The sequence below is a fragment of the Curcuma longa genome, chromosome 4 (assembly GCF_044706935.1).
Source record: "Curcuma longa cultivar G26 ecotype Majalengka, Jawa Barat chromosome 4, ITB_CL_G26_1.1, whole genome shotgun sequence".
NCBI lineage: Eukaryota > Viridiplantae > Streptophyta > Magnoliopsida > Zingiberales > Zingiberaceae > Curcuma > Curcuma longa.
This window is the reverse complement of record NC_133864.1, coordinates 19,286,159-19,313,026: the sequence shown is the minus strand read 5'-3', so window position 1 is coordinate 19,313,026 and position 26,868 is coordinate 19,286,159. Positions and strand designations below refer to the sequence as shown.

At 37.8% G+C, this 26,868-nt stretch overlaps 1 protein-coding gene across 2 annotated transcripts in view; it reads left to right on the top strand.

Moving 5' to 3' along the window:
- The window catches only part of LOC141826892 (SCY1-like protein 2 A), a 30,547-nt gene extending 22,283 nt beyond the window's left edge, over positions 1 to 8,264 (top strand). For both annotated transcript variants that reach the window (XM_074714210.1, XM_074714211.1), the window contains 4 exons: positions 5,946 to 6,008; positions 6,398 to 6,559; positions 6,830 to 6,948; positions 7,020 to 8,264. In XM_074714210.1, coding sequence (XP_074570311.1) covers positions 5,946 to 6,008; positions 6,398 to 6,559; positions 6,830 to 6,948; positions 7,020 to 7,950 — 1,275 coding nt within the window. In that variant the 3' untranslated portion in view covers positions 7,951 to 8,264. The remainder of the gene's footprint in view (positions 1 to 5,945; positions 6,009 to 6,397; positions 6,560 to 6,829; positions 6,949 to 7,019) is intronic.
- Positions 8,265 to 26,868: the final 18,604 nt, after the last annotated feature.

The following is a 26,868-nucleotide window of genomic DNA, read 5'->3' as shown; positions in this document are numbered from 1 at the left end:
TGAATGAAAATAAATAGTGTACATGTGTTTCTTAGTGCTATTGTTAGTTTTTCAAAACTTGGTCCCTCTTCTTTTATACTCTATCTCTCTCTCATTATTCCAACCTCCCTGTTTTTCTATCTCTTTCGAATTATCTTTTGTAAACCACCCCCTTTTGCTTCTTTGTTCTCATCTCCTATATATATATTTTCTCTCTCTTTTTATCATTGCTGGATTGGCCTAACTCGGGCCTAATAAGGGTCGTGGTGGAGGAAGGATGCACTATTCTTGGCCATGATCCCTATATCTCGCACTTGCTGTGCATATATGACCAAGAGAAGTTTCCACTGAATGGATAATGATCCGGTTCGAGATCAAGGGATGGGTTGACCGAGACCGATCAATAGTTGCTGGTGCGGACTTTGACTGACTTTCTTTTGACTCAACTTTCGAGGGTTGACTTCGGGCGAGTCTGCTTTTGGTGAGGTCGATTTTCAGGGAGGTCGGCTTCTGGCAAGGTCGACCCTCAGTGAGGTCCGCTTCTAGCGAGGTCGGCTTTTGGCAAAGTCGGCTCTCGGTAAGGTCGGTTTTTGGTGAGGTCGGCCTTCAGCGAGGCCAACTTCTATCGAGTCAGCTTTTGACAAAATCGATTTTCAGTGAGGTTGGTCTTTAGTGAGGTCGACTTCTGATGAGGTCGGCCCTTAATGAGGTCGACTTCTGGTGAGGTCGGCCTTATCTAAGAGGGATTAACAAACGGTTAGAAGGGAGCTAAGACGCACTTTGGCGTGACTCCTTCGATGCTCAAGTTAGTACTGGAGTGATAGAGAAGTAGAAAAAAGAAAATGAAGTAAATAGTAGAATAGCTTAGTTGAATATTGTTGACCCCCTTTCCTCTTGCTGATACCATCGCCTTATATAGAGTAGGAAAGAGAGAGCACGTAGGAATTTTAATGGGTGCTTCTTTGTAACAACCACTCTTTCTCTTATTGTTGGCGGCAGTGTTGTTACTTGCTCCCGTAACTGACACGTCTTTCTCTTATGACTCCATTATTGTTGATGATGCAATAGTCGTGTCTTCTGTCATCTGTGTAATCGGCGCCTCTCTTGTAACTCACGTCCTACTAGTCGTCGTCCCTCGGTTGGGTTAATTTGACCTGACTGGACCAGTTGAACGGTCTCAAACTGTGCTCAGGTTGACCCTCTTTGGTTCTGCCTTGACTTTTATCCTACTCCAGATTTATGTTGACCAAGTCTTATGCCACGTGGAGCCTATATTGACTCCCACATCAGATAAGGAATGGGCTCCAACTGTTAAATTTGAACTTTCACCAGTACCATGATTAAGAACAAGATGTTATAACGAGGTGGTGATTGCAATGAACACCACAGTCACTTATACTGATTAGTTAAGAGAGGAAGTTCTGCAATCGGTTAGGGCACTTGATGTTGTGGTACTCAAAGTCATGGCTGTGAAGGTGTTGAAGAAGAGCAACGAGGAAGCAACAAATTACTTCACAGGGTTCAGATCTGCGGCAACAAGCAGAGGTGATGGGGTGCAGTGCGGTGATGAAGTGTGTTGTAGGACAGCCACTGGCAATCAACAAGACGCCACAAGCGACTGGAGAAGAGAACTGTCACGCTCCAAGTGAGGATGAGCAAATGCCCAATATCTACATGAACAACATATAGATATGCAAAACATCAGTAACAAAACAAATAAGTCAAAACATAATTATTCAGATTAAGTATAACTATGAAATTAAGGGACAAATTTTAAAAAATCATATAAGTTAAATAATGAGTATACACCCAATAAGAAAATAGCATGTAAACAATACTACATATATCCTTTGTAGATTTTATTTACAAAATTTACATATTAAACAGAGAAATCAACAATACTTTTCAAAAATGTGTGGTTATACTTTTCCATATAAACTAATTTGGTAGTATAAAAGCAATATCACAAATTTAATCCGATCAATAAACTATAGCATGGATTCCATTTAATTAATTAACTGTTGTTACAAGTGATCTGCCTTGGTCTTGTTAGACCAAAGGTTTGTGTTTTGATATTTGGGCAATATGATATGCCTTGATGTTTGGGCAATAATGGCTTGATGTTAGAGCAATTATGTTTGGAAAATATGATTAAGGTTAAGTTAGGCCGATAGGTCAGGTAGGTTAATGGTGTCTGGATATTTAACTTGCAGAAACACCAAGTTAAGGTTGACTAATTAATTGGACACTTGACAAGTGGAAAGTCCAACACTTGTCAGCAAGTGGAGCATTGGCAAAAGTAAAGAGCAACAGGTGTTTGGCATGTAGAAAGTCCAACATGTGTTAGCAAGTGGAAAGTCTAACTAGAATTGGCAAGGTAAGTCCAATTGGGGTTGGCAAGTGATGGAAATCTAGGTAAATCAAGGTTAACCTAGGTATTTGATTGGATGCTTGGCAAATGAAAGTGTAGGATGCTTAGCAAGTGAAGGAAGTCTGCTAGTTAATGCTAGGCAAGTGAAAGACTCAGAGATTAGGCTTCTAGGCTAGTGGAAATTCTAGTGGGTCAAGAAGGATCTAAGGTTGGGTAAATGGAAGTCTCAATAAGTTAAAAGTGACTGACACTAGGCAGATGGTGAAGTTATAATAGTCAAGGTTGACTGGTTCTACGAAGAGATGATGTCTCGTGGCAAGACGAGGAAGTTCTGGAGGCATGACCTCTTAGTTGGGAATCCTAAATGAGATGAGAGTCTACAAGTGACCTATAGTTTGTGTTTCAAGTAGACTTGACTTGAACGAGGACTCGAGCTTAGAGTTGGTTAGAGTCAACGTTTCAGTTGACTGATGGTTGATTCGATAGGGAAGTCAACTTGGGTTGGATTGCCTGAGAAACAAAGTGAGTGTTTCTATTCGTGGGTCAATCAACTGCGGGGCAAGAATAGTCGATCAATGAGTAGGAATCCAAGAAGAGAGTCGTTGACTCAACGGGACTAGTTGCAACTTCAAATGGCTCAGATGCTATAACAAATCAGTCGACAAGATGAAAGATCAATTGATTCAAGTATTCATTGGGAGTCTTGATAGTCGACTAGATGCAAGTCTAGTCAACTCAGCTAATGCAATCAATTAATTGAGGCATGTTACAATTGACTAGTCAACTAATTGAGCGAATTATAGTGGATAGTTGTTGGCAACAAGAAGCCTATAAGAAGCCTTTCAAATGAGGATTTTGGTAGTGAACACTTAGTAAAACAAGCTAAGAAGAGTTTCATCTTGTAAATGTTTCTTATGTTGTAAATTGTTTTTAACATTATATTTTCTTGTTGCCTATAATTGTAAGCTCATATTCTATTCTATGAGGTTTCTCTATTTCTAGAAGGTGTTCTAGAAGGAAAAAGTATAAAGAGATTCTAGGAGTGACTCATCAATGAGTTATAGGTCATGGAATAGGAACCGAGGATTCTGAATTATGTAAATGATAAGTGTTTGCATTGTTGTGTGTTTTGTGTTTATGCTTAATATTTTGTTGCATACTAAAACAATTGTAGGCACAAGCTAAGAAAACAAGCGATCAACTATTCCCCTTTAGCTTCTCCAATGATCCAACATCAAGTTTAAAATTAAAATCACAATTAACTCAGTTGTATGAGTCTATAATTTCACATTTACCCCTGGTGACTCATTGTTTAGAAGGAGCATATAGCTTGAGAAACTAATTTTATATAACATAACAAAACCATGTAGACATGTTTAATATATAATCCTCGTTGGTGGGTCATATCATAGACTTCACTTTAGGTCTAATTAATCAATTACATGGATTTTCAATTTTAATTTCAATATAACAATTATACTAATCAATAAACGACATTTTCAATAGATTTTTTTGATACTTCATTAACTAAATCACAGACAATAATTGTATGGATATATATATCATTTTAAACATTACCTCTTACCTTGTACAAGAACTCCCAAAATGTTTCTATTTGAGCCCTATTTGTCATTCAGTCACATCATTATGGATAACAACTATTCTCTTTTCCCCTTTTGTTGCAGTAGGATTTTCCTTTCTTTCATTACAAGAGAAGCACCATCTCTTCCTAATTCCTCCAAAAATTCAACAATCTTAATTTCTTTTCTCCTTCTACTCCTATCCTTCTTCTTTCTCCTTTCCTCTTTCTCTTTCTTTCTTTTATTTTTTTCTTCTTATTTCCTCTTTTTACGATTCTCTTTTCTAGTAACAAACTCTTTCTCAAAATTTTCAAACCCTAATGTCTTCTTCAAGATCAAGTTCTCCAAGTTTCTACAACCACACATCGAGTTCTCCAAGTTTACCTTGCCTTTGGCAAGAGGCTGTTCAACCGCACATCTCTCCCTTTAATAGAAATCCAACCACACTTATTCTAGAAGATCTTATTCTTACCACCTTATCCATGAAGATCCAGTACTTATTCTTACGACCTTATCCATGAAGATCGGCATATGTAGTCAAAAACAAATGCCTTATCTTCTTTTAGCACCTTCTAAACTTATCTGGGGTGTGCATGGTCAAATACCATGTTTTTATCATTACAAGATAACTACAATATCAGAGTAAAATACAAATATGCAATTGATACATAAATAAGGAATTACATAATAATAAGCTGACATTAAGGCAACATGTCCTTTGTTAGCATTAAACCCTATTTATATGGCTGATAAATATATAATGCCTTCCTTTAGCTAAGCGATGTACCATGATAAAGTTCACAGTTGAAGGCAGATTTATCAGTCTAAGGCATCTGATTCTATATATAGTAGCTAGATAATAAATTCCATCTAAGAATTTTTCTACTCCCCTTTTTCTTCCTCCTTTCCTCATTCTCTTTCTGTCTTTTATTTTCTTCCTATTTCTTCTCTTCACTACTCCCTTCTAGAGTAATAAACTCTTTCTCAAGATTTGAGCAAAATCTAATCTTTCTTCTCCCTTCTTCAAGATTAAGTTCTTTTCCAAGTTTCCACTATGCCTGCTTCTCTCCCTTTTGTAGAAATCAAAACTCATGCTCATTCTAGATAGATCTTATCCTTACCACCTTGTCCATGAAATCCATTGGCATACATAGTCAAATACAAAGGGCTTTCTTTTAGCACCATCCAATCTTATCCATAAAAACCATGGCTATGCATGGCCAAATATTCTGATCGTCATTTTCTCATAAAAACCAAGAGCTACACTAAGTTGACAAAAGAAAATCATGTCCTTATTTTGACAAGCACCACCTCACTTTATTAAGTTGCGGATGGATTCTTAATGGGTTGGGTTCTCTACATCCAATCCTCACAAGAAGAGAGGGGGCTCAACAATGAGAGGCTATTTGCATGGGTCACACACATTGAGGATGAGCCAAGGATGGTGTTACAAATGCTGTGGCCTCCAACTAAGGAATTTAGTAGAAAACCCTAGCCCAGCAGATTATACACTCTGATACTTAACAGAGAGACTAATCACATTTATGACTCAGACACCCATGTAGGAGAGACTAATCACATTATATAATTGTTTTTGCTTCCCTTTTAATGCCCACATCTTAATATCTTTTACCACCTACATTTTCCGTGATGGCGAACTTAGGCAACACTCTCTATCATCTCTTTGTTAGAGCTGATAGAACAGCATTCATTGGCTCAACTCTGCTAATTTGATCAGCTTCCATCATTTCTACTTGCTGCAACTAGTTTATAATATACACACTAATTTAAATTGAATCAATGATGATAACTATCACCATATTTTGAGTGTATTGTAGTGGGGGCTTACATGTTCCACAGGTATTCTTTTATCTCGATTTATTTTAGTTGAAAGATTTATAGATCTTTTGCATGATGAGCTGCTTGATATTCTTCTTGTTCTCTATACTTTGTTGACTATTCAACACGCCCCACTTTGTTACAATGTAGCTGATTGATTGTGTTTTCTTTCACAGTTAGTGAAGCAAGCTATGGTTCCTCGTGTTCACAGTATGGCTCTGAAAACTACAGTTGCTGCTGTAAGTAGAAAATTTAAATCCAACTGTTTCTTTCATTGGGGTATATGTCATAGCAGTCATAGCCTTCTTTGGTCAATTTTAGCATGATCGTCAGCTACATAATTATTTCCCTAGTTGTTTATGTTGTTTTCCTTCTAAATGCATGCAATATCAGATTTTTGTGTTGGTTCCGACAATAATTTATTCTACCATGCATAACTGAAGGTTAAGTATAACTCCCTGAATTTCAAAATTTCTTGAACTGACATGAGTATATAAAAGCAAAGTTTCTAACTGTGATTCTGTTATGTGTCTTGCCTTGCTATATTCAACAACCATAGGAATGATAAAACTTATTCTCGGCTGAGCTTTCTAGGGAATTCATGTTGTCTTCCTTTTTCTAATTACAGGTGAGAGTAAATGCTTTGCGTTGCTTAGGAGATTTGGTTTCAACACTTGACAAACCTGCAATTTTGGATATCTTGCAAACACTTCAACGATGTACTGCTGTGGACCATTCAGCACCAACACTTATGTGCACACTTGGAGTAGCAAATTCTATTTACAAACAAGTACATAGAGCTGAACTTGTTTTCTTAGATATTGTACTTCAGTTTATTTTTTCAGTTCACTTTGAATTGTTTCCATTTTGTGTTTAATGTTCTTGTTTCACATAGATAATTCAGAAAAATGTTTTCAAAGAAAAAATAGCTTTTTTTCATAAAATTCACTTATTTATTTGTGTTGAACACTAGCTTTACCTATTTTTTTGTGTGTATCTTCTTTACTTTGTTCTTTACCAAGGTAACAATTGCGGGTTTGACTTTTTCCCCATTGTGCAGTACGGCATAGAATTTGCTGCAGAACATGTGCTCCCCCTGATTTTCCCCTTGCTTATTGCTCAGCAACTGAATGTTCAGCAATTTGCCAAGTACATGCTCTTCATTAAGGATATCCTAAGGTGCACAGTGGTAGATATTTTTTCCCTTCATATGCAAGTATAAAAGTAATTTACAAGTTTTCCTCTTTCAGGAAGATAGAAGAGAAACGGGGTGTCACAGTGACTGATTCTGGATCTCCGGAAGTTAAACTGTCTGCCATGTCAGCTAATGAAATGAAGACTGAACCATTGTCAAAACTAACTGAACAAAACTCATCAACCAAGAGTAGGCCGTCATGGGATGAAGACTGGGGTCCAGCAGTAAAGAATACTGGCAATACATCACTTCCTGGGAAGGCCAGCCATCAACCTGAACAGTCACTACCAATTGTGCAGCAGGCGCCTATCACTGATATTCGTTTGCAGTCTTTGACTGCAGTATCTAGCCAGCATACTTCTCCAACATGCACTCCGGTCGACATAGAATGGCCTCCTTCAAACTCATATTCTGGGTTTGGTGCAAAATTGGGTGTTAATGAAAACCAGAATCCCACAGGGACTTCTAACAATTCTTTTAATGATTTGGATCCCTTTGCCGATTGGCCACCGAGATCAAGTAATTCAGCAAGCAGCTTAGGGATTGTAAATGCACCAAATCAGAGTTATGGAATTTCAGTAGGCATGAGCAGTGCAGGATTTTCCACCAACAACTCTATTGTGCAGTTACAGACACAAAATGGGAGTTTGATCTCGAACCTAAACAATCAAGGTGGTTTGCCAATGAAAAGTCAAAGTGTTGGTCAGCTGAACCGTCCATCTGCGTCAATTGCTGGAGGTCAAGGCTCTGCATCAGGTGTGAGTTACTTCAACCCTAACAGCAGTGCCCCTAAAACTACAGATCTAGGATCCATATTTGCCTCAGTTAACAATGGACAACCTACTCCTAGAATTGCTCCACCACCAGCAACTGCCATTGGAAGAGGACGTGGCAGAAACCAAGGGAGTGGAAGACAATCAAAAGCATCACAGTCTAGACCTCTTCAGGGACCATCGGAACAGCCTCCCCTGTTAGATTTGCTTTAGTCGGAAATTTTCTTCTTGTTATTCTTTTTGTGTTTTGAAAAAGTTGGCCCTTATCAGCTCCACCAGAAAATCCTCTCAGAAAATGCAAGCATCAGTGGAGTTTCTATTGTCCTAGTTGTATTGTGGCAATTTGATACACCTCATTCAAAGTGTCCATACATATATGTGTTATCGAAAATTTCTCCAGTCACTCTTGTAGTGTACCACCAGTGATTTTTTTTTTCTCCTGTCACTTTCAGCATTTGTTTGACAGAAGGAAATGAGTCCATAATAGAGTGGCATCTATCGATTGATAGATCGAAGAATTGACTTTAGTCATTGTGGTATTTTTTGTTCAAATGGTTATAGATGTTATGGTTTCTAATATATGACAAGTTAAAGATACGTCTAAACTTGTGTGCGCAAAATTTCACTATGAAAGTCTGAACATACGATTTCTTAGGTATGTAGTGAATCTATCTTCACCTTTCCTACTTGATATATTTCATTTGGATGAACCTGGAAGGCTCAAAATCCTATCGAATAACTGAGTGTTGAGTGGTCGAGTAGCTCGAGTGGTTAAATTGTCGAGTGGGAATTGTTGAGCCGGGAGGTAGAGTAGAGAGCTTGAGCTATCAAATGCCGAGAGGCCAAGCAAAGAGGTCGAGTTGTCAATCTAGAAGGTTGGACATAGAGTTGTCAAGTGGCAAGCCAAGCAGAGAGTTGTCGAGTGGTAAGCCAAGAGCTCTAGAACTACCGAGCTAGGAGGTGGGTAGGAAGTTGTTGAAGGATGTGTGCATTAACAAAAGTGTATATAAATGCTGTTGGAAAAGTAAATGAAAAAAAATGGTCTGCAACTTGAATGGAAGTTTAGTCTCACGTTGAGAGTTTTATAGTATGAAGATTGATTTATATTAAATCATAATTTTAAATATTATGAATCTCTATTGATGAGAGGTTCTCTCTCATGCGCATGCTTGTAGGAACAAAATTCAAAGTGTATTAAATTCAATTGACTTGTGCACATATTAATTCCATCAATTATATGTTTTCACTCAGATTATTTTTCTATCAAGTGTGTAACAGAGATATTAATAATCGATCTGAAATAGTCAAACGTTAATGGCTAACTTGTAACCATCTGAATGGTAACGGTTGATCATTGATGGTCAATTGTTGGCGCTTCAAGCCAATGAGATAATGAGTGGTCATTATTCGACCATTTAATGCTGCCAAAGTTCAGAGCTATAAAAGAAGATTCCTCTAATGAGATAAAAAAAAACAGAAGAACAAAGTGCATAGAGCACACAGTAAAGAGTCCATCCAACTCCTTCCTCCCACATTCTTCACCTCTCTATTGGGCAGTCTGCTCGGCAACTCTTCTTTTGCTCTCTCGATGATAACGTTTGAGTATGGTTCACTTCCCCACAAGTAGCCTACGCTTGGTTACTAACGTAGTTGAACTATTTTATGCTGAGAAATAGACATCCGTGCGAACCTCTAAACATGGTGAGAGAGGAGATGAATTTATTTTAAAAAAATCTATATGTCTAACATATACTTTGGTAGTGCTCAACACACCTCTCCGCCCAGTAGTCCCGCCTGCTTCGGCAACCTTGCCTTCTGTTTCTTAAAAAAAAAAAATTCAATTGCCTATTCACCCCCTCCTGGTGGATTCGTCTCAATCTTTATAGAAGACCCTCCAAGTGATTCATCTCAATCTTTTAGAAAGCAATACTGAAAAAAAGATAATTCCCAGTCACACAATCCCTGGGGGTGGTCGGTCCGGTCCGGTCCTATTTTCCACCGACCACCAGGAAATCAAGGCGCATACGGCGGCCAATGGATGCCCAGCATCCTTTGATTGCATTCCCCATTTGGATTTTACGCCGTAGCTGGGGATCAAGGGCAGGATGTCTCCACCATTGCCCCGGGGAGGTCCATGATAACTGAATAGAATAGAGATGGCAAGGGCAGGCTCCACAATTTGTTTTGAAATATTTACTCCTAACTAAAGATTAAATAATTTAAATAATATTTTAAAATATTGCTATTATATAATTTTTAAAATTTTATTATAAATAAAGCTTTGTACGGCAACAAACGACCTAGTTTTTCCATGTTAAGTCAAGCTTTGTATAGAAACAAACGAGCTCCCTAGATCTCGTGCTCAACTCCAAGTATGCCCGTTGACCATAGGTTGACTCAATAATTTGATTTGTACTTGCTTGCCCCAACAAGCTTCTAGATAGTCAACCTTTTTTCCTCCACCAGGAAAAAAGAAAATAATCTCTCATTTTTTAAATTTTATAAAAAATGTCATTGATTTTCAATTAATGCCTATTTTTTAGGTTATTTCAACTTTTTCCTATTTCTACTTAGTTATTTTCCGGTCGGCCACCCCAGGAATTGAGTCCATGAGACTGACTATTTATAATTTTTTATTTTTATTTTTTTTACTTAGCTATTTTCAATTCTGCTAGATAAAAATAATTTATTTGCATATTAAATCGATTTTATCCATCAAATAAGATTTTTTTAATAATCCTATATTCCTCATATCATTTGTCAGATTGTCTAATCATTTACTCGATCCGAATAAGAGCTAATTAACAATTTATAAGATTTCTTTATTACAAATGAATAAGATGAAAACAATTATGAAGATGGTCTCGTTATATGTATAGGATCGAAATCTAAACTTGAATTTAAAGTATGTTAAACATGGCACCAAGCATCTATGTTAAGAAATCCTTGGTACAGCATAAAAATACTATGGAATAGCGATGGAATTAGTGACAGAAATTTTTTTCGCTAATTTTAGCGACGGATAAATTAAATCCGTTGCTAAATAAAAGGTAGCGATCGAAATTTATTTCCGTCGCTATAGCGATTGAAATAGCGACGGAATTTAGTGACAGAAATAGCGATGGAAATAAATATCCGTCGCTAAAGTTGTGGTTCCCTGGCCTCTCTTTTCTCCGCGCGCGCATGTGTTCTTCTTCGGCGACACCTCTTCCCTTCTCTCGGCGATCTCTTCTCCCGGCGGGCTCTCTTGTCCCGGTGATAGTTCCGGCCTTGTCTCCTCCCGGCGGTGAGGTTATTTCTGTCGATCTCCTCTGGCCTTGTCTCCTCTCTCGACTTCCTCTCGGCGAGCTGCTTTCTCTCCGGCCTTCTCTCCTACCAACGGCGAGCTCCTTCCTCTCGGCGAGCTGCTCTCGGCGAGCTGGCTTTCTCTCCTACCGGCGGCATACTTCAGCAATAAGATCCGTTTCTCTCTATTCCGTTTCTCTCTATTCCGATAAAAGTGATCTAAATGATATGATAGAATTTGTACAACTATGAACGAATTGGGAATGATATGCTTGTTATGCTTGATTCCTTTCATATGAGCTAAATGATATGTAGCTGTGATCTAAATGATATGCTTGTTATGCTTGATTGCTTTCATGTGAAATATTTAAGGTATGATATTCTTTTAAGTTGTTTAATTTTTACCTTAACGGCAAAATTAAATTTAAGACATGATATTCTTTCAACTATGTGATGGTTCAGAAAGAGATAAAGGAGAGTGAGAGATAGAGTGTATATATAGTTAAAATTTACACTTAATATATTTTTGATATAATCAATGTGTGTTTAGGTTAACATATTATTCAATGCGTGTTTAGTTTAACATATTATTTGTATTCAATAGAAATATATATTTTAAGTGTATATGAATAAAGCTTGGATGTATAATAGATTAGACAATAGATTTATCCGAGCTGAATTTTATGCTAGAGTTGAAAAGTTTGTGAATTTTGCTAAGAGTCGTCCAGAATACATGAATAGTCCAGAGTTACGTTGTCTGTGTAATCATTGTAAATGTAGAAATAAAGCTTTCCGTGATGAAGATACCGTGAAAGTACATATATATAGAAATGGATTTATACCAAACTACTATAATTGGTATTGTCACGGAGAGCTTTATGTAATACTTCATAGGAAATGATGTGGTAGAATCATATCGCCTCCACATGGCCCCTAGGGTTAACAGTTATGTTGATTTGATAGTCCAAGTCAAGGTTAACAAATATAACCAAGGGAGAATCAGACTTAGTCCAGATAAGATGCAGGTAGTTCAAATAAGACTCGGGTTTGATTGAACCTACTCAACATCTTCATCACAAGGAATAGAATTCACTTGGAGATGAAAAAGTTACTGAGATTCAATCTCGTTTGCCTGCAGAAGGTCTCGATCTCAGCCGCTATAATTCTCCCAATCTCGGCCTTAGTTATCGGTCTCGACCTTGGTCATCTATAGTACGCCTCGGCCTTGTTTGCCTACAAAAGATCTCTATCTCAACCGTTGACATCCTCTTAGTCTCAGCCTCGGTCGTCTACAACATGCCTCGGCCTCGTTTGCCTGCGAAAGGTCTCGGTCTCAACCGTCAACATCGTCCCAATGTCGACCTCAGTCATCAGTCTGGGCCTCGGTCATCTACAATATGCCTTAGCCTCATTTGCTTGTGGAAGGTCTCGGTATCAACTGCCGACATCCTCCTAGTCTCAGCCTTAGTCATCAATTTCGACCTCGATCATCTACAGCATGCCTCGGCCTAGTTTGCTTGTGGAAGGTCTTGGTCTCAGCAGTCGACATCCTCCCAATCTCGACCTCAGTCACTAGTCTCAACCTCGGTCATCTACAGCATGCCTCAACCTCGTTTGCTTGCGGAAGGTCTCAGTCTTAGCTGCTGACATCCTCACTGTCTTGGTCTCAGTCACCAACTTTATCTATCCTTAGGGATACGCAATATCGACCTCATTTTCTCATCCCTTCTTGAATTGGATCTCCACTCTATAGGACCTACTTAGAACACGTGTGGACAACAACTGCGAATATCTCGAAACATATGACACCATATGAATGGTGAAGTGGTCATGTGGTGGTCAGATTTGGTCCTTGGATACCATTCATCAGATATGTGGTGTTCATCTAATGGAAAGGCTAACAATGGCTGTCGGATTTGGTCCCTCTTACTAGCTCACACGAGGATGATGTAGAGGAATGTAGTGTACGACGTAGAGATATTTTCTGATAGCTACATAAATCCTACAGGGGTAAGGACAAAGGGGTTTCTCTCTCTCTCTTTGGTACTCCACTAAGTTCTCTCTCGTTGTTCTTCTTCTTCTTGCTTTTCAATATATGGAGCAACCTTTAACTTGAGTGTCAGAGTGACCTGCCAAGATCTTTCTCTAGCGCTATTATAACTCTATGTTGAAGTGCTTTTCAAGCTCTCCCATTCTCCTCGATGTTGACCCCTAGAAAATGTGGACGTAACGTTGGATTGTTCGTTGACGTGTGATTTATCCACGGTATTTGATCGGAACAGATAAGATGAGGCATAAAAACATATAAATTATTTGGAGTGGTTTTAAATTCTTGAGACTAAGTTGGTGCAGATAATAGTGATTTTATGGTTTAGAAAAATTACAATACGCGATATTGCTATTGCAATATTCCATAGAAATACATAGCCGAATTAGCCGGTGGAGGATCACAGAGACGACATACATCATGCATAGTAATTTTGATGAAGCATGTAGCTATAATCATCTGATGATGATATCTCTGCCACCGAATTCAACGACTCGTACGAAGGCCAAGGCGGAAGAAGAAGAGGAGGCTGCAGCGCCAGCGCCGGCGCCGGCGCCGGAAGGTATTCCGCCGCCAACGGCCATATGCTGACACCGACAACGCTACCACATCGGTCGGCAGTAACTCCTCCGGGATAACTGGTGGCCGGCTTCTCCGGCACGACGGCGGCGAGGGTGGAGCCCTTTCCGGTGAGGCTCTGCACCACCGACTTGAAGTGCTCCGTGTCCGTCCGCACGTGCCGCGTCTCGATGACCACCACTTTGGGATGCGATCTACCGCTGGCGCCGCCGGTGGATCTTCTCGTCACCATGGAATGAGTCCTAGGGTGCATGGGATGGCCGGCCGGGGCATATATATATATATTATAGCAGGTGGGTGCTGAAGCGACTGGCAGCAAATAGCAGCTTGGTTTAATATAATCAGTGACGCTGATGGAGCTAGACAGATTGAGGACGATGTCAAAGTAGGCCAAGAAGATTGGAAAAGTGGAGGAAAGTCAGAGACGATGCATGGTAGGTGTAGACAAATGAATGGTCAACGCCTCGTTCGCAATTGGATTGTTGATGGTCAGTGTTGGTGTTCGATCAATTTAAAATTAAAATGATTGTGGTATTCTATTCTAGCCAGCACTATGTACATCGTTGAGTAATTATCAAATAAAGTTTCTTGTCACTCAACTACTCAAAAGTAATACCAACCAAATTAACCTCTATTTTGTCAAAGATAACCTAAACTCTCATTGTCAAGCGTCATAACTATTGCGGCGTTCATCCCATAAACAATTAACGCCTCTCTCTCTCATTCGGCCCAATAACCATTGGACAATCTATCTAATTGAGAGGGGTGGAGATATTTATCAAAGATGACAGGAATAATCTCAATTTTAAATTTATAAAAATAATAAATATAAATTTAACTATCAAAATAATTTAAATCAATAATCTTAAACTATCTAACCAGGAATGATGAATAATTTGAACGACTGAACAACATTATATGATTGAATTGAGTTGAGCTGAGTTGTTGAGTGCTGAGTTGTTGGGTCCCCAAGTTGTCTAAAAGCCCTCAAGTGGTACATTGAGTGCTCCCGAGTGGGAGGTCGATTGTTTCCGAGTGGAATGCCTAGTACTACCGAGTGGGACATTGATTGGTCTCAAATGGAACGCTTGGTGCTCTTGAGTGGTAGCATCGCTTGATAATCAATTGTCGAGTCGGTCGAGTCCGAATGGGTCGTCACTGCTTGAACGCCAAGTTGGAAGAGAAAGATACTGAACCCTGTATTTGACATAGTTTTCTTAAAATAAATTTATCCCCTACGATTATGTTGAGGGGTTAAGTGGGATGTTTGTTTCTCAAGATACAATGACATAACCACGTACACAACCAAGCACTGCTTGTTCGTGGCGAATCGAGCATGTACCTGAACTCTATCATAAAAGTCTGCTGAGCGAAATGATGCACTATAGAGAAAAAGAAACGAGAGGGAACAAAGGTGGATTGATTTCTACTTTTGCTTCTATGCATCTAGCTTTTGATCGGAGTCTCCTTATATAGGAGCTCAAACCTTGGCAGTATTAAATGGTTAAAAAAAGGTCATTACTCGCCTTTACTCACCCATCTTAAAATGCTAGCTGTCGACCATCAATGGTCAGTCTTTTCACTTAGGCAGTTACAAATTCTCTATTGTGAACCGTTTCATATTTGCACATTAATTCATCCATTACACAATTGAGCAAGTAGCAAAACTATTTCGGGTGGAAAAATGTAGGTTGACTCGCTTGGACAAATTTTATCTTGATCGGTCTGGTATTCAAAGTGTGCAGGTAGTGCTCACACAAGAGTCATCTAGGGTTAGGTGCAATCCGGACTTTGAATTTGCACCCTCTCATGCAAGCATGCACACATTCCCAACTTCCACAGTTGTGATTCATTATAGATCAACCTTAATGTCACTTAACTCCTAATATGGGACTACTGTCCCATTCACAATGGAGTCTCTTTCCATCCATCATTTTTCCATTCATATTTTTTCAACAATCTCCTATATGAATGAAAATATGATATGTCATAATATTCAATAGTTGAATCTTGTATAAAATAGGTAGGTTTTACTCTTTGAACCTTCCCTTGTGAAGACATTGTTAGTACAGAGAACACTAGAATCGAACCTATGTTTTGATATTGACAAAGGTTCAAGGTTAAGTCTTGTTTGTGGACTGATAAGTTGATCTAAGTATGCAGGTATAGCAAAACAGGCAAGTCATAGTTGAGACTAGGTAAGAAGTCCTAGTCGGAGTGACTAGACGGAAATCTCGATACATTGAGGGCATCGGGCAAGAAGCCTTGGGGGTTGAGGACACTAAATGGAAGTCTAGACAGGGTTGAGAGCAAGGTCTAGCGAAAAGTCCTAAGAGTCAAGATCGAGTTGAGCAAAAGTCCAAACAGGTTGGGTGGACCAAGGTTTGACATAGGTAAACTCTCCCGAGTGGAGTAGTGAGGACACACTCTCGGAAAGAAAGCAGTAGGCATCAGTCCAACTTGAGGTTTTATGAGAGACCGAAAGTTGAGATTAGATAGCTAAAAGGCTGCCATTAATACTGCTTATATATTTGTGCTAACACTATGATGCAGGAAGCAACAAATGTGAGTTGGCTGGAAACAGCGAGATCTGGGCGCCTCGAGTAGTTCCAGGCGCCCTTGATGGCTTGAAATCTAGTTGTTGGAGCTGTCAGATTTCAAGCGCCCGGAAGGGATCAAGGGCTCAAGGAGGTATAAACTCGATGTGGGTAGAGTCTCGGTTAGATGCAGCCATGTCAGTGGTTCAAGCACCCAGAAGGATTCCAAGCACTCGGAGGTGGATAACTTACCGACAAGTCGAATTAGATAAGATATGTTGGAGGCACCTGGAAGGGAATCAGGTGCTTGAAATGCTTAATAAAAGTACGTTCGAACAGCAACCTGCAACAACAATTTTTTATGCTTCTCTTCTTCCATTCTATGCCAACATTCTGACGTCAAAACATTGCTACGCGCAAGCTTCAATGACGCAACAATGCCGTGACACCGCTATAAGCTCAAACGAGCTTAGGATTTGGTAATGTGTAATTAGTTGCTTTCATATTCGTTCTTTCTGTACTGATTTCTAGATTGGTAAGATTGTTACTTTTTCGAACGCTATTTGTGTAATGCCCAAGAAACAAACCTTCTTCTCTTCCAAAAAGAAGGTTAATAGTGATTGCCCAACAAAAGCGATCAGCGTGACTGCGGGCTTTGTAGTAGCAGCTAGATGCTGTAAATCAAGTAAAAATAAAAGTGTTCTTATTTTGTTTTACTTCCGTTGCACTACTTTGTTTGTTTTGAACGATTTTTAAATGCGTACAAATCATGCTATTCACCTTTTCTAACGCTTTCTCGATCCGACAATTAGTATCAAAGCGAGGGTGTTTAAATTTGGTGCAACCACCAATCGCCAATTGAGCTTATGGTTTTTCATTTGTTTCATTCTTAGCCACAATTGATGCAATCACCTCTTCTGACAAATTTTTTGGTTTTTCAAAATTGCTAGAAGTTGGTGTAACACCACTCGAGCGACATTTTCCTTCGGGTATTTTATTCTTCCTACACTACTAATCCAAGATTAAGTCTTTGAACATAAAATTCTTTTTGTGTGTGTGCAAGTTTCTAAATGGCACACCAAGAGTTACAACACAACTTGTCCCTACTCTTCACCAGAGATGATTTCGGTTATTGGAAGAGTCGCATGAAGTTCCACTTGAAGACCCAAGAGGAAATGTAGATCTCTATCTAGACCAAATTCACACTACCTATCAAACAAGACGGAAGTCAAATGGGTTGTGAGGAATGTAACCCCATCATTAAGGAATAGTAGAAGTGACGCTAAAGCTACTCAGACTCTTCAATATGGCTTGACCAAAGAGGAGCTCAGTCGGGTCGGCCTTTTATCGGCACACAAGTTCTATGGAACAAGCTAATCAAGCTCCACGAAGAAACATCCGACACCAAGCAAAAGGGATTTACTTTTAAATAATTTATATAACATAACCATACAAGAAGGAGAGTCTGTTAGTCAACTTCACGCTCGACTCTAGGACATTCTCAAAGGGTTGCACGCAATCAAACAAACCATGAAAATTTTGGACATCATAAGGTATGCACTGAGAGCTTTCTCGAGAAACACCTTATGAGCATCGATCGTCGATGCTTACAAAGTTTCTCTGAAACCTCTCAAAAATTAAATTAGATCAATTATTTTCTGAACTTGCACTCCATGAATAAACTAACACAAGCCAAGCCGAGAAGGTTATAACTCTTTTTGTAGGACAACTAAAGAAGAACAAGCAAAAGGTGAAAGTTGAACTACAATCAGAGGAGTCTAAATCCAACAACGACGATGACGAGACCACCGCCAAACTAGTCAACCTCGTTTGGAGACTAGTGAAGAAGAAAAAAGGATTCAACACATATTGAATCAAAAGAGAAACACGAAGCAAGAAGGACAGATCAAATTCAACATTTACTCCAAAGTCTGACTCAACTTGCTATTAGTGCAATCAGAAGGGGCACTTCGAAGACGGGTGTCCCAAGTTGAATGAAGAAGCATCAAAAGATGAAGAAGATACTCAAAGTAATATAGGATGAGTCATCATCATCCTCCCAAAAGAAAAACCATATGAGTTAGATAAATTAATTTTTTTTATTTTTTTCTTTTTGAACATAGACTAAACCTAAGCTAGATAAGAGAGATGGATTTAAAGCTTAATTTGATACTAATTCATTTAATATAACATAACTAAACTTAATTTAAAATTTCTAAATAAATTATATCACAACTAAACTTAATTTAAAAACTCTAAATAAATTATAACACAACTATACTTAATTTAAAAATTCTAAATAAATTATAACACAACTAAATTTAATTTAAAAATTCTAAATAAATTAAAACACAACTAAATTTAATTTAAAAATTATAAATAAATTAAAACTCAATTAAATTAATTTAAAAAGTCTAAATAATTAATTTAACCATATTTTACATAAGTTTAATTAAACCAAACTAAAACTAAGGAATCTAAGTTAATTATCTAACTCAAATAAAATCTTAAAGATAATTATTAATTTAACTTTAATTAAATGAAATCTAAATGTAAATTTAATTATTAATTTAATCTTAATTAACTTAAGTTAATCTAATCTATTAATTCAAGAATTTAATTACTATCGCATAAATAATATTAAAAATAATATTAATTTAAATCAAATTTAATTAAAATAATATTAAAAATAAAAATAAAATTAACAAACTATCTTATTAAACTGACCATAAATTAATTAATAAATAAAACTAAATTAAATAACTCTAACCTTAAACTTAATTATTAAATTAATAATAATAAGTTTAGACCAAATTATTAAGTTAATCCTATATAATTAAATAATCTAACTTAATTAATAATTTTGAATTTAACTAATAATTAAAAGTTTAACCTAATTTTAACTTAATCATAATTAATTTAATAAGTTAACTTAATCAAAACTTAATAACTAAATTTAATTTAAAATAATAAATCTTCAACACTTAGTTAAAAATAAACTTAATAAATTAATTCAAATGAAATTCAACTAAACTTAATCAAATTCAATCTTAAACACAATTTTATTTTAACAAATTCACTTAATTAATAAATCTTAAACTCAATTAAAAATATAAAACCTACCGGAACGGGCACCTATAACGAATCCAAGTGCCCCGGATAAAACCCTCAAGGCACCCTTTATGCCTCCGGGCGCCCTGATACACTAAGAGTTTTGACGAAAAATCAGTCTAAAAAGCTTGCCTTTTCTATGGTTGAGGTGCTCGGAACACCTCTGGGCATCTCGCCTCGCTTCTTCTCGCCGCCACACGGCAGTTCGAAGCAACTCTTTAGGGGCCCAAATCACATCCGAGCGCTTCGAATGGTTTTATATGTCACCTGGAGCCTTCGACTCCTGGCGCCTCAAACCAACCTTCTATGTTATTTTTGACGTTTTTGACCCCAATCAACATCCAAGCTGTCTAGGGTCGTCATTTCTTGTAATAATCATCGACAACATGCCTAGGTAACACCCTACAACCAAAATATGATAGTTATTTGTTTAAGTTTCTCTCAAAGTAAATTAATTTTATATGTTGATAGGAGTAAAAGAAAGACCAGTACTGAGGTTGACACCTTCAGTACTTTTAGCACTAACCCTAGATTTCCTATACAGAAATTTAGGGCTAGGTTTTCATCCATCTTATACAGACCCCTGCACATTAGATATCTATATAGGATATTTTTTATGCGATCATGCATACCCTCCGTTAAGGTCACTAATTATTACAGATTAGGTAGCTTTGTTTATTATACTAGCTCGGCTAACATAGGATTGTATGCCGAGTTGTACAATAACCTGATTAAGATCGGTGATCTTACCTATAACACTAGAGTTTCAGGTAGAGACCTTTTATTATCTCCTATTGTCATTAGGGATTATTTAGGACTTAGACCTTCATCATGCCCATTTTTGTGTTACTCTCCTAGGGACTTACCATTTGGTGAGCCCTACTCCCATATTACATTAGACAAGATGCATTCGTATTTCTTTAGAGAGGAGAGGGTACCTACAGTGAGTCAGTTCTCATATGTCAAACTTAGGATATATGATTACATTTTGTATAGGGTCTTAGTGACATGCATCCTACCCTTGACTACCAGGGATGTAGCTATGATATGACCATTTCATTCATTCATATTATATGCATTTTGTTAGAGATTAAATATAGATATTAGTCTGCATATATTTCATGCCATCATATATTCATCCAGCATCAGCACTAGTAGGAGGGTTCACATACCCTATTGCCATATTTTGACATCTCTATTAGCTAGGTTAGGGATTGATGTTAGTAGGGGTGAGGTCACACTTTGGAGTGAGTTTGATATGATATGTACTAGATAGTTCTCATTGGCTATAATCCATATAGATAACAACCATATCATTGTAGGATCGTAGATGCGCTAGAGGGGGGGGGGGGTGAATAGCGCTATCTTTTTAGCGTTTTCTCGATTTTTCAAACACGTCGATTATGCTCATAAATCAAAGTCGTTGCAGTGGAAATAATGAAAGTGATAATAATAACAATCACAAAGAACACACTTTATTTTTACTTGGTTTACAACCACTAGCTGCTACTCCAAGGCCCACGATCTTTGATCGTTTACGTACGGGCAATCCAATATATAACTCTTTTCTTACGGAAAAGAGTTGTAACAATTTACAAAAATATTATGATAAAACTTTATCGTAGAATTCAAATACAATAACTAAATCATTACCAATATCACCGGAGAAGAGGATGAAGCTTGCGGTGCGACTCCGGTGTTATAACGGTTGCTAGGGTTTTCCTTTTCGCTCAGAGTGCCATCGGCTTGCTATGGAAAGCTCTCAATTGATGTACTGAAGCCTCTATTCGATGTCCTTTTATAAGACCTTCAAGATGCCTGGATTTTCCTTCCAGGCGACTCCACGCAGACCGTCGATCCACCATCTACGCAGCTGACTCGGCGCTTCCAGTCACCTGGATTCCCCTTCCAGTCGACTCCTTGCTGACATGGAGGATCTAGATGAACTTTGACTTCCACTACGATTATCTGAACCCGAGTCACCTAGATTCAACCTTCTAGGAGCCTGGACCGTCCGATCGACTGGATTCCAGATAAAGTTGCCCTGAGTCAAAATCCTTGTCTCTCCAATCTGCATTACAAGTTAGTCCAAAAGCAAATGTAACAGAATTGGATTAACAGTTTTTCAAAATGTTAAGTGGTCTTAACTTCAGATTTCAGTGAAATTTTAGGTTAGACCGACGCCTACTGTTCCATTTCATCTGTATATGATATATTGTTTCCTTACTAGGCATAGATTGGTAGGTGTTGCATGTATTAGTGTCATGCACCATCCTTGCATGATTGCATACTAGCGATCATCGGCTCCTTTGTAGTCTGAGCACGTCGTTGCAGGATTGCATACTAGCGATCATCGGCTCCTTTGTAGTTTGAGCCCGTCGCTGCAGGATTTGCATACTAGCGATCATCGGCTTCTTTGTAGTCTGAGCCCGTTGTTAATTATATGATTTGCACACACTACCATTCACAGTTAGTGGTATATCAGGAGGGTGTGTGCAGTTGCTCTGTCAAGGCTCCGCTCGGTCGCATCAAAGGTAGTGGTGTCGTAGCGTGGTAGCATTACAAGGATCCCTCTTTCGTACTATAAGACGAGAAGATGAGAGCGTTGCTCCCCCATGTGACTTGGGGTAGAAGGATAGGTGTACTACGTCAGCATTCTGTCCACTCAGTCACTCAGGAGCAGTGACGGCAGAGTGCACAGTTGTCATAGCCCTACCCACTCGACCTCACCATTGTCGGTGATGGTAGTTGACTGGCGTTAGGGGTGACCATGTCATTGCATCATATGCATACGATATGAATTGCATTTATTATTGCTTACTGTATTTGTTTGCTGCATATGTTTGACATGCACATACAGGAGGCCTTATGTATTTGGTTTGGCGACCTTGCATTTGTTGCAGGGTCCGTGCTGTTGTGTTAGTATAGATGATTCTGGTATGTACAGTTTTTCCATATTTTCATTGTGTATTTCTTACTGTATAGGCATGGTTATTACTGCTAGATAGCTTATTGTACATATCTGTAGATATCCGTTGAGTTCCTTGAACTCATCCCGTTGGTTTTCATTTTTTTCAGGTTGACGTTTGTCTAGAGAGCCGTGTTGCTAGTTCCTCGTCGAGTTGACCTCGATCATTTTGGTTTTGCTATGTTTTTCAGTATTTGTGTCAGAACTTATTCTGTCGTATGGATTTTCTTAGACATGTTCAGTTTTGTGGTGCATATTATATTTACTGGTTGTGGACCTTATTCACATTGTTTATTACTTGTTATATATTTTTGACATGTGTGGATTGTGGCTGTGTAGGCCTTATTGTGGCCATGTAGGCCTTATGATATTTGTATTTAGGGAAAGTAAATTGTTACAGGGGAAATACTGTCGAAATTTTTTGGACAGCCATCTCCCGGGGCGTGACAATTTATTTGGTATCAAAGCAGGTTCCCAAGTCTTTTGATATTTACGGATTTGTGGAGTTTATCTGGTACCAATTCATGGTATCAAAGAAAAGGTATGTAATGTCTTTCGATTTTGGTGTTTTGATTTTTATTTTGGAGTCGTTATTGCGACAAGGTCATGTTTTAGGACTAGCGGCGACTGGGCATCTCCAGACGACAATAGGTAAAATGGTTAATCTAGCAATTTTGTACATTTGGTAATACTTGGTAAAAAAAAGAAGAAGGTCATCAATACTAAAACTAGTAGTCAATCTTTGATCCTTGTGGGAATGATAGATGATACTTGAATGAATCTAGTATACTTTCTAAAATGCAATAATATCAAGGATTCATTAAGAGCGCAAAATAGAATACATATATTAAAATTGGTAAAAGTACAAAAAGGGGCATTTTAGGCTTGAACCAACAAAAGAAAATAATATTTAGACTTTGGACGGGCTTATTTTAACCGCCTAGTTTATTTTAAATGGGTTATGTTTTTATCACTAGAAACTATCCTTAGATTCCTTGGAGGGTGGATAGCCATTTGGATGCATTTGTATTGCCAAATTTGTAGTCTCGGCAATCGTTCTCAATGCCTGAATAAGAAAGGTTTAACTTTTATCTTTCTAATATTGGGGTTGGGAAATTGCTTCTTCCCTTCTAATTTAATATATAATGCTTGCTAAATGTGGTAAGTGGGTTATTTGATGATTGTCTATTACTCACAATGGTCTAGGAGATCAAAAAACAATCTTGGATGATCCATTTATTGGATCGAACGTAAAGCTATATGGAGCTTCAACCTCAAAGATAGTTATTAAGTTTGATATTTGGATTTGATCAATCATTGTGATATCGTAATGTGTTTTAGATTGTTCAAGTATATCATGTTCTGATAACAACATTTAACTTCTGACTAGAAAGTGTTACTTAGAGAGCTTCGCCCTAGTGCCTAATTGTTAGGCAGCCTAGGCCTCAGGTAGCCTCTACTAGATGCCTAGTTGTTGGGAAGTATTAGGGCGATTATGTCCTAAGTGGTCGTATTTGATCATAAGGTGTTTTGATATGTTTGGGTAAAGAGTTTAAGTTAAGTTTGTTTGATTTCTGATGTGTGTATGAAGTTGTGTAGGGATTTGGTAGAATATACATGGAGCTGAGTACGTGTTGCTCAATGACCATGAAATTCGTTGGAGATCAGAGACAAAGGTGTATGAGACATTCGAAGGATTGTAAAATGAGAAACATTAGTAGTGTTGATAAAGATGATGGAGCTTGATTTGGTACAAATTTTAATAAACATATAGACAAATTACTGAACTCCTTAGAGTTCACAATTGCTTTGTTGAGCTCCTTGAGATGTTTAGCAGTCAGTTGGTCGTTCTCTTATAGGTGACACTTTCCGAGAGGAATCTGAAATTGGTGTATCAGTTGCATGCCAAATTTCTTGTGCAACTCTCAGATGAGTGAAAGGCTCAACAAGTAAGAAGGGTTATCAAATCAAAGATTAGCATTTATGAATCTGATTTTTTTAAATCCTTGAATTGCAGAAATTCTTTAAGCTTGAGTTTGATCTAAATATGAACTCCAGAATTCAGATTCAGATCTTTGCAATTGAAACTCAATCCCTGAAAAGCTAGAGGAATGCATTCATTTGGTATCGTAGAAAAAAAAAAAACCAAGCAAGATTTGAGCAAACCAACAGCAACTTTTTCAGAATATGCTCCTCAATTCGGAAAATTCTGAATTTGGGGTCTCTGAAATCTGCAGATGACAGTAAATCTGAAGTTTCAGTGTGGGATCAAGCTTGTAAAGACATCCTTAAATTCTAATTCTAGATCTCAGAATTCAGGACCATCAAATGTTAAGCTTGTTCTGAATTCAGGAATCAAATCGGTAGAAAAAAAACCATTCTTTTGTGCCAATCTCTGAAGCTACTTTTGATCATGATTATCCAGAATCAAGTTTCATTTATGAAGTCCTAACATGTAGATTGAACTTGAATATAGAAATCCTGCATCTGGAAGGCTGGAATAGACAGATAAGTACAAGGAGAAAGCTGAAATCTGGGAATCCAAAATTCAGAACCATAGTTTCAGAAATGAAGGTCTTGTTTCGTGTGTGCTAATTTGAGAAGATGTTTGCAAGCTAAGGGGAATAGATGTTCGTGAATTTTTGATCAAAGGAAGCAACAGAAGGGGAATGTTTTCAGATTGGAATAAATCATTGGATTCAGATTTTAAAAAAAAAAAAAACTAAGGAGTTGGAGTTGATACAAGGCAGGAATTGAAAGAACAAAACAATTGGGAAAATCTGTAATGTGAATTCGAGTGATTAAAATCTGTGCTGAGCTTTGACTCTTCCTCCCAAAGAAGTGTATATGATTGACAATGGAATGAGGATATACTGGAAGTGAAAATGCAGAATATATGTGAAAAAAAAAGAATCTGAAAGAATCCCTGTTCGTGCCAAAGGTATTGTGAATTGTAGATAGCAGCAACAAGAACTCAGCTTCCTATTGTTTTAGTGCCAAATGAGATTTCCTTAAAGGATGAATCCTGGGTGAATTAAGCTAGATTGCCTTTAAGTTCCAAATCCTGTTTAGTGCTAACTCTTTTGAGTGATTTCTAATTAATATGGTTTGAATTGAAGCCCCAGCCATCTCAGTGTCAGATGATGCCTTCTTCTAAGATGAATTCTCCATCGACTTAAGTTGGAATTTCCTTGAATCAAAATTCTGAAACTAAAGGCTGAGCAGCAGATTTCAGAAATCAAATCTGGTTTTTTTTAAACTTGGTACTCTTGTTATTTCAAGAATTAAGAATTGTCATAAGATGCATTAGCAGTAGAGGATACGAATATATTGCTGATCTCTGAATCTGACTTTTGAAATGCAGAAGGTCTTTAAACTAGAATCTGAAACTAATTTCTGAAGATCCTGGAACAGGTGGGAGCTCAACTTGGTGAGTTCAGTTAGATGATGTTATCTGAAGTTTGAATGACAGGAAATTCAGTTATCTTTTGGGCTATTAAACTTTGGAAACCCCATTGAATCTGGTTTCTAGAGGACATAACTTTGTAAACAGAACTTGACTAAACCTAATTTGTTTAGTGCCAAATCAGATTTCTATTGCTAATCTTGTCAATTCAGTGCTAAATGACCCTCTCCTAAGTTTAACTATACAGGATTCAAGCCTGCAATTCTGCTAAATCTCAATTCCTGAAACTGACTCTTGAACATATGTTAATTCAGAATTAACAGGGATTGCACCGGTTTCCAGAATTATTGATGTGCAGAAATTAATTTCATTTTAGAGGAACTCCTAGCTGATGTTAGTAGTATCACTACAACCCTAGAGAATATGACAGTGATTATGTAGAGTTAGAAAACAATCCTTCAAGGGTGCAGAAAGAAAAAAAAATTCTGATTGCACATCAGACAACGAACTGTAGGATTGGTTGGAACTAGAAGAAGAGGGAGAGGTTTGCTGTATGGTGGCAGGATTTTCATCTATTGACCCAACATTTACCTTGTTGAATCTTGATTCTTTTCATTCGTAAGTGTGTTCTTAAGTTTGGTTTGTTTGGGAACATATTACGAAGGATTTTGTTAAAGGCTTGCTCAGAACCCAAAAGGGGCGTGATGCGATATAGGTAATCTCTGTATTTGGTCAATACAGAATAAGTTCTAGTGCATGTATTCTTTCCATTGTAGTTGGTTGGATACCTTAGACATAATCATGGTTATCCTATGTTTATCTTTGATTCGCTTGAGTCTCATGTGACATCTATTTTATTGCGTGTTCAGACATTGTTGCTATCCATGTTGATTATTATTGTTTATCTCAGGTTTATGATACAGGTGATCAGTAGAGATTTTAGTACCTATGCATGTTGATTTAGCATAGAAATTGTTGGTTATTGTCGCTTGATCATCACATCATACATAGTGCAATGAGACGATTGCAATTTTCAATGTTATGGGTCAATCAGTACTGATAGTTGGCCTGGTTGTGGCAAGTTATAGAATAGGTGGTTAGAAATTCCCTATTCATGGAACCATCGAGGGATGGTGGTTGTATGGTCTGTACGCAGCCGAGTCAATGTCTTGGGTCCTAGTTACCGCAGATGAGTGGT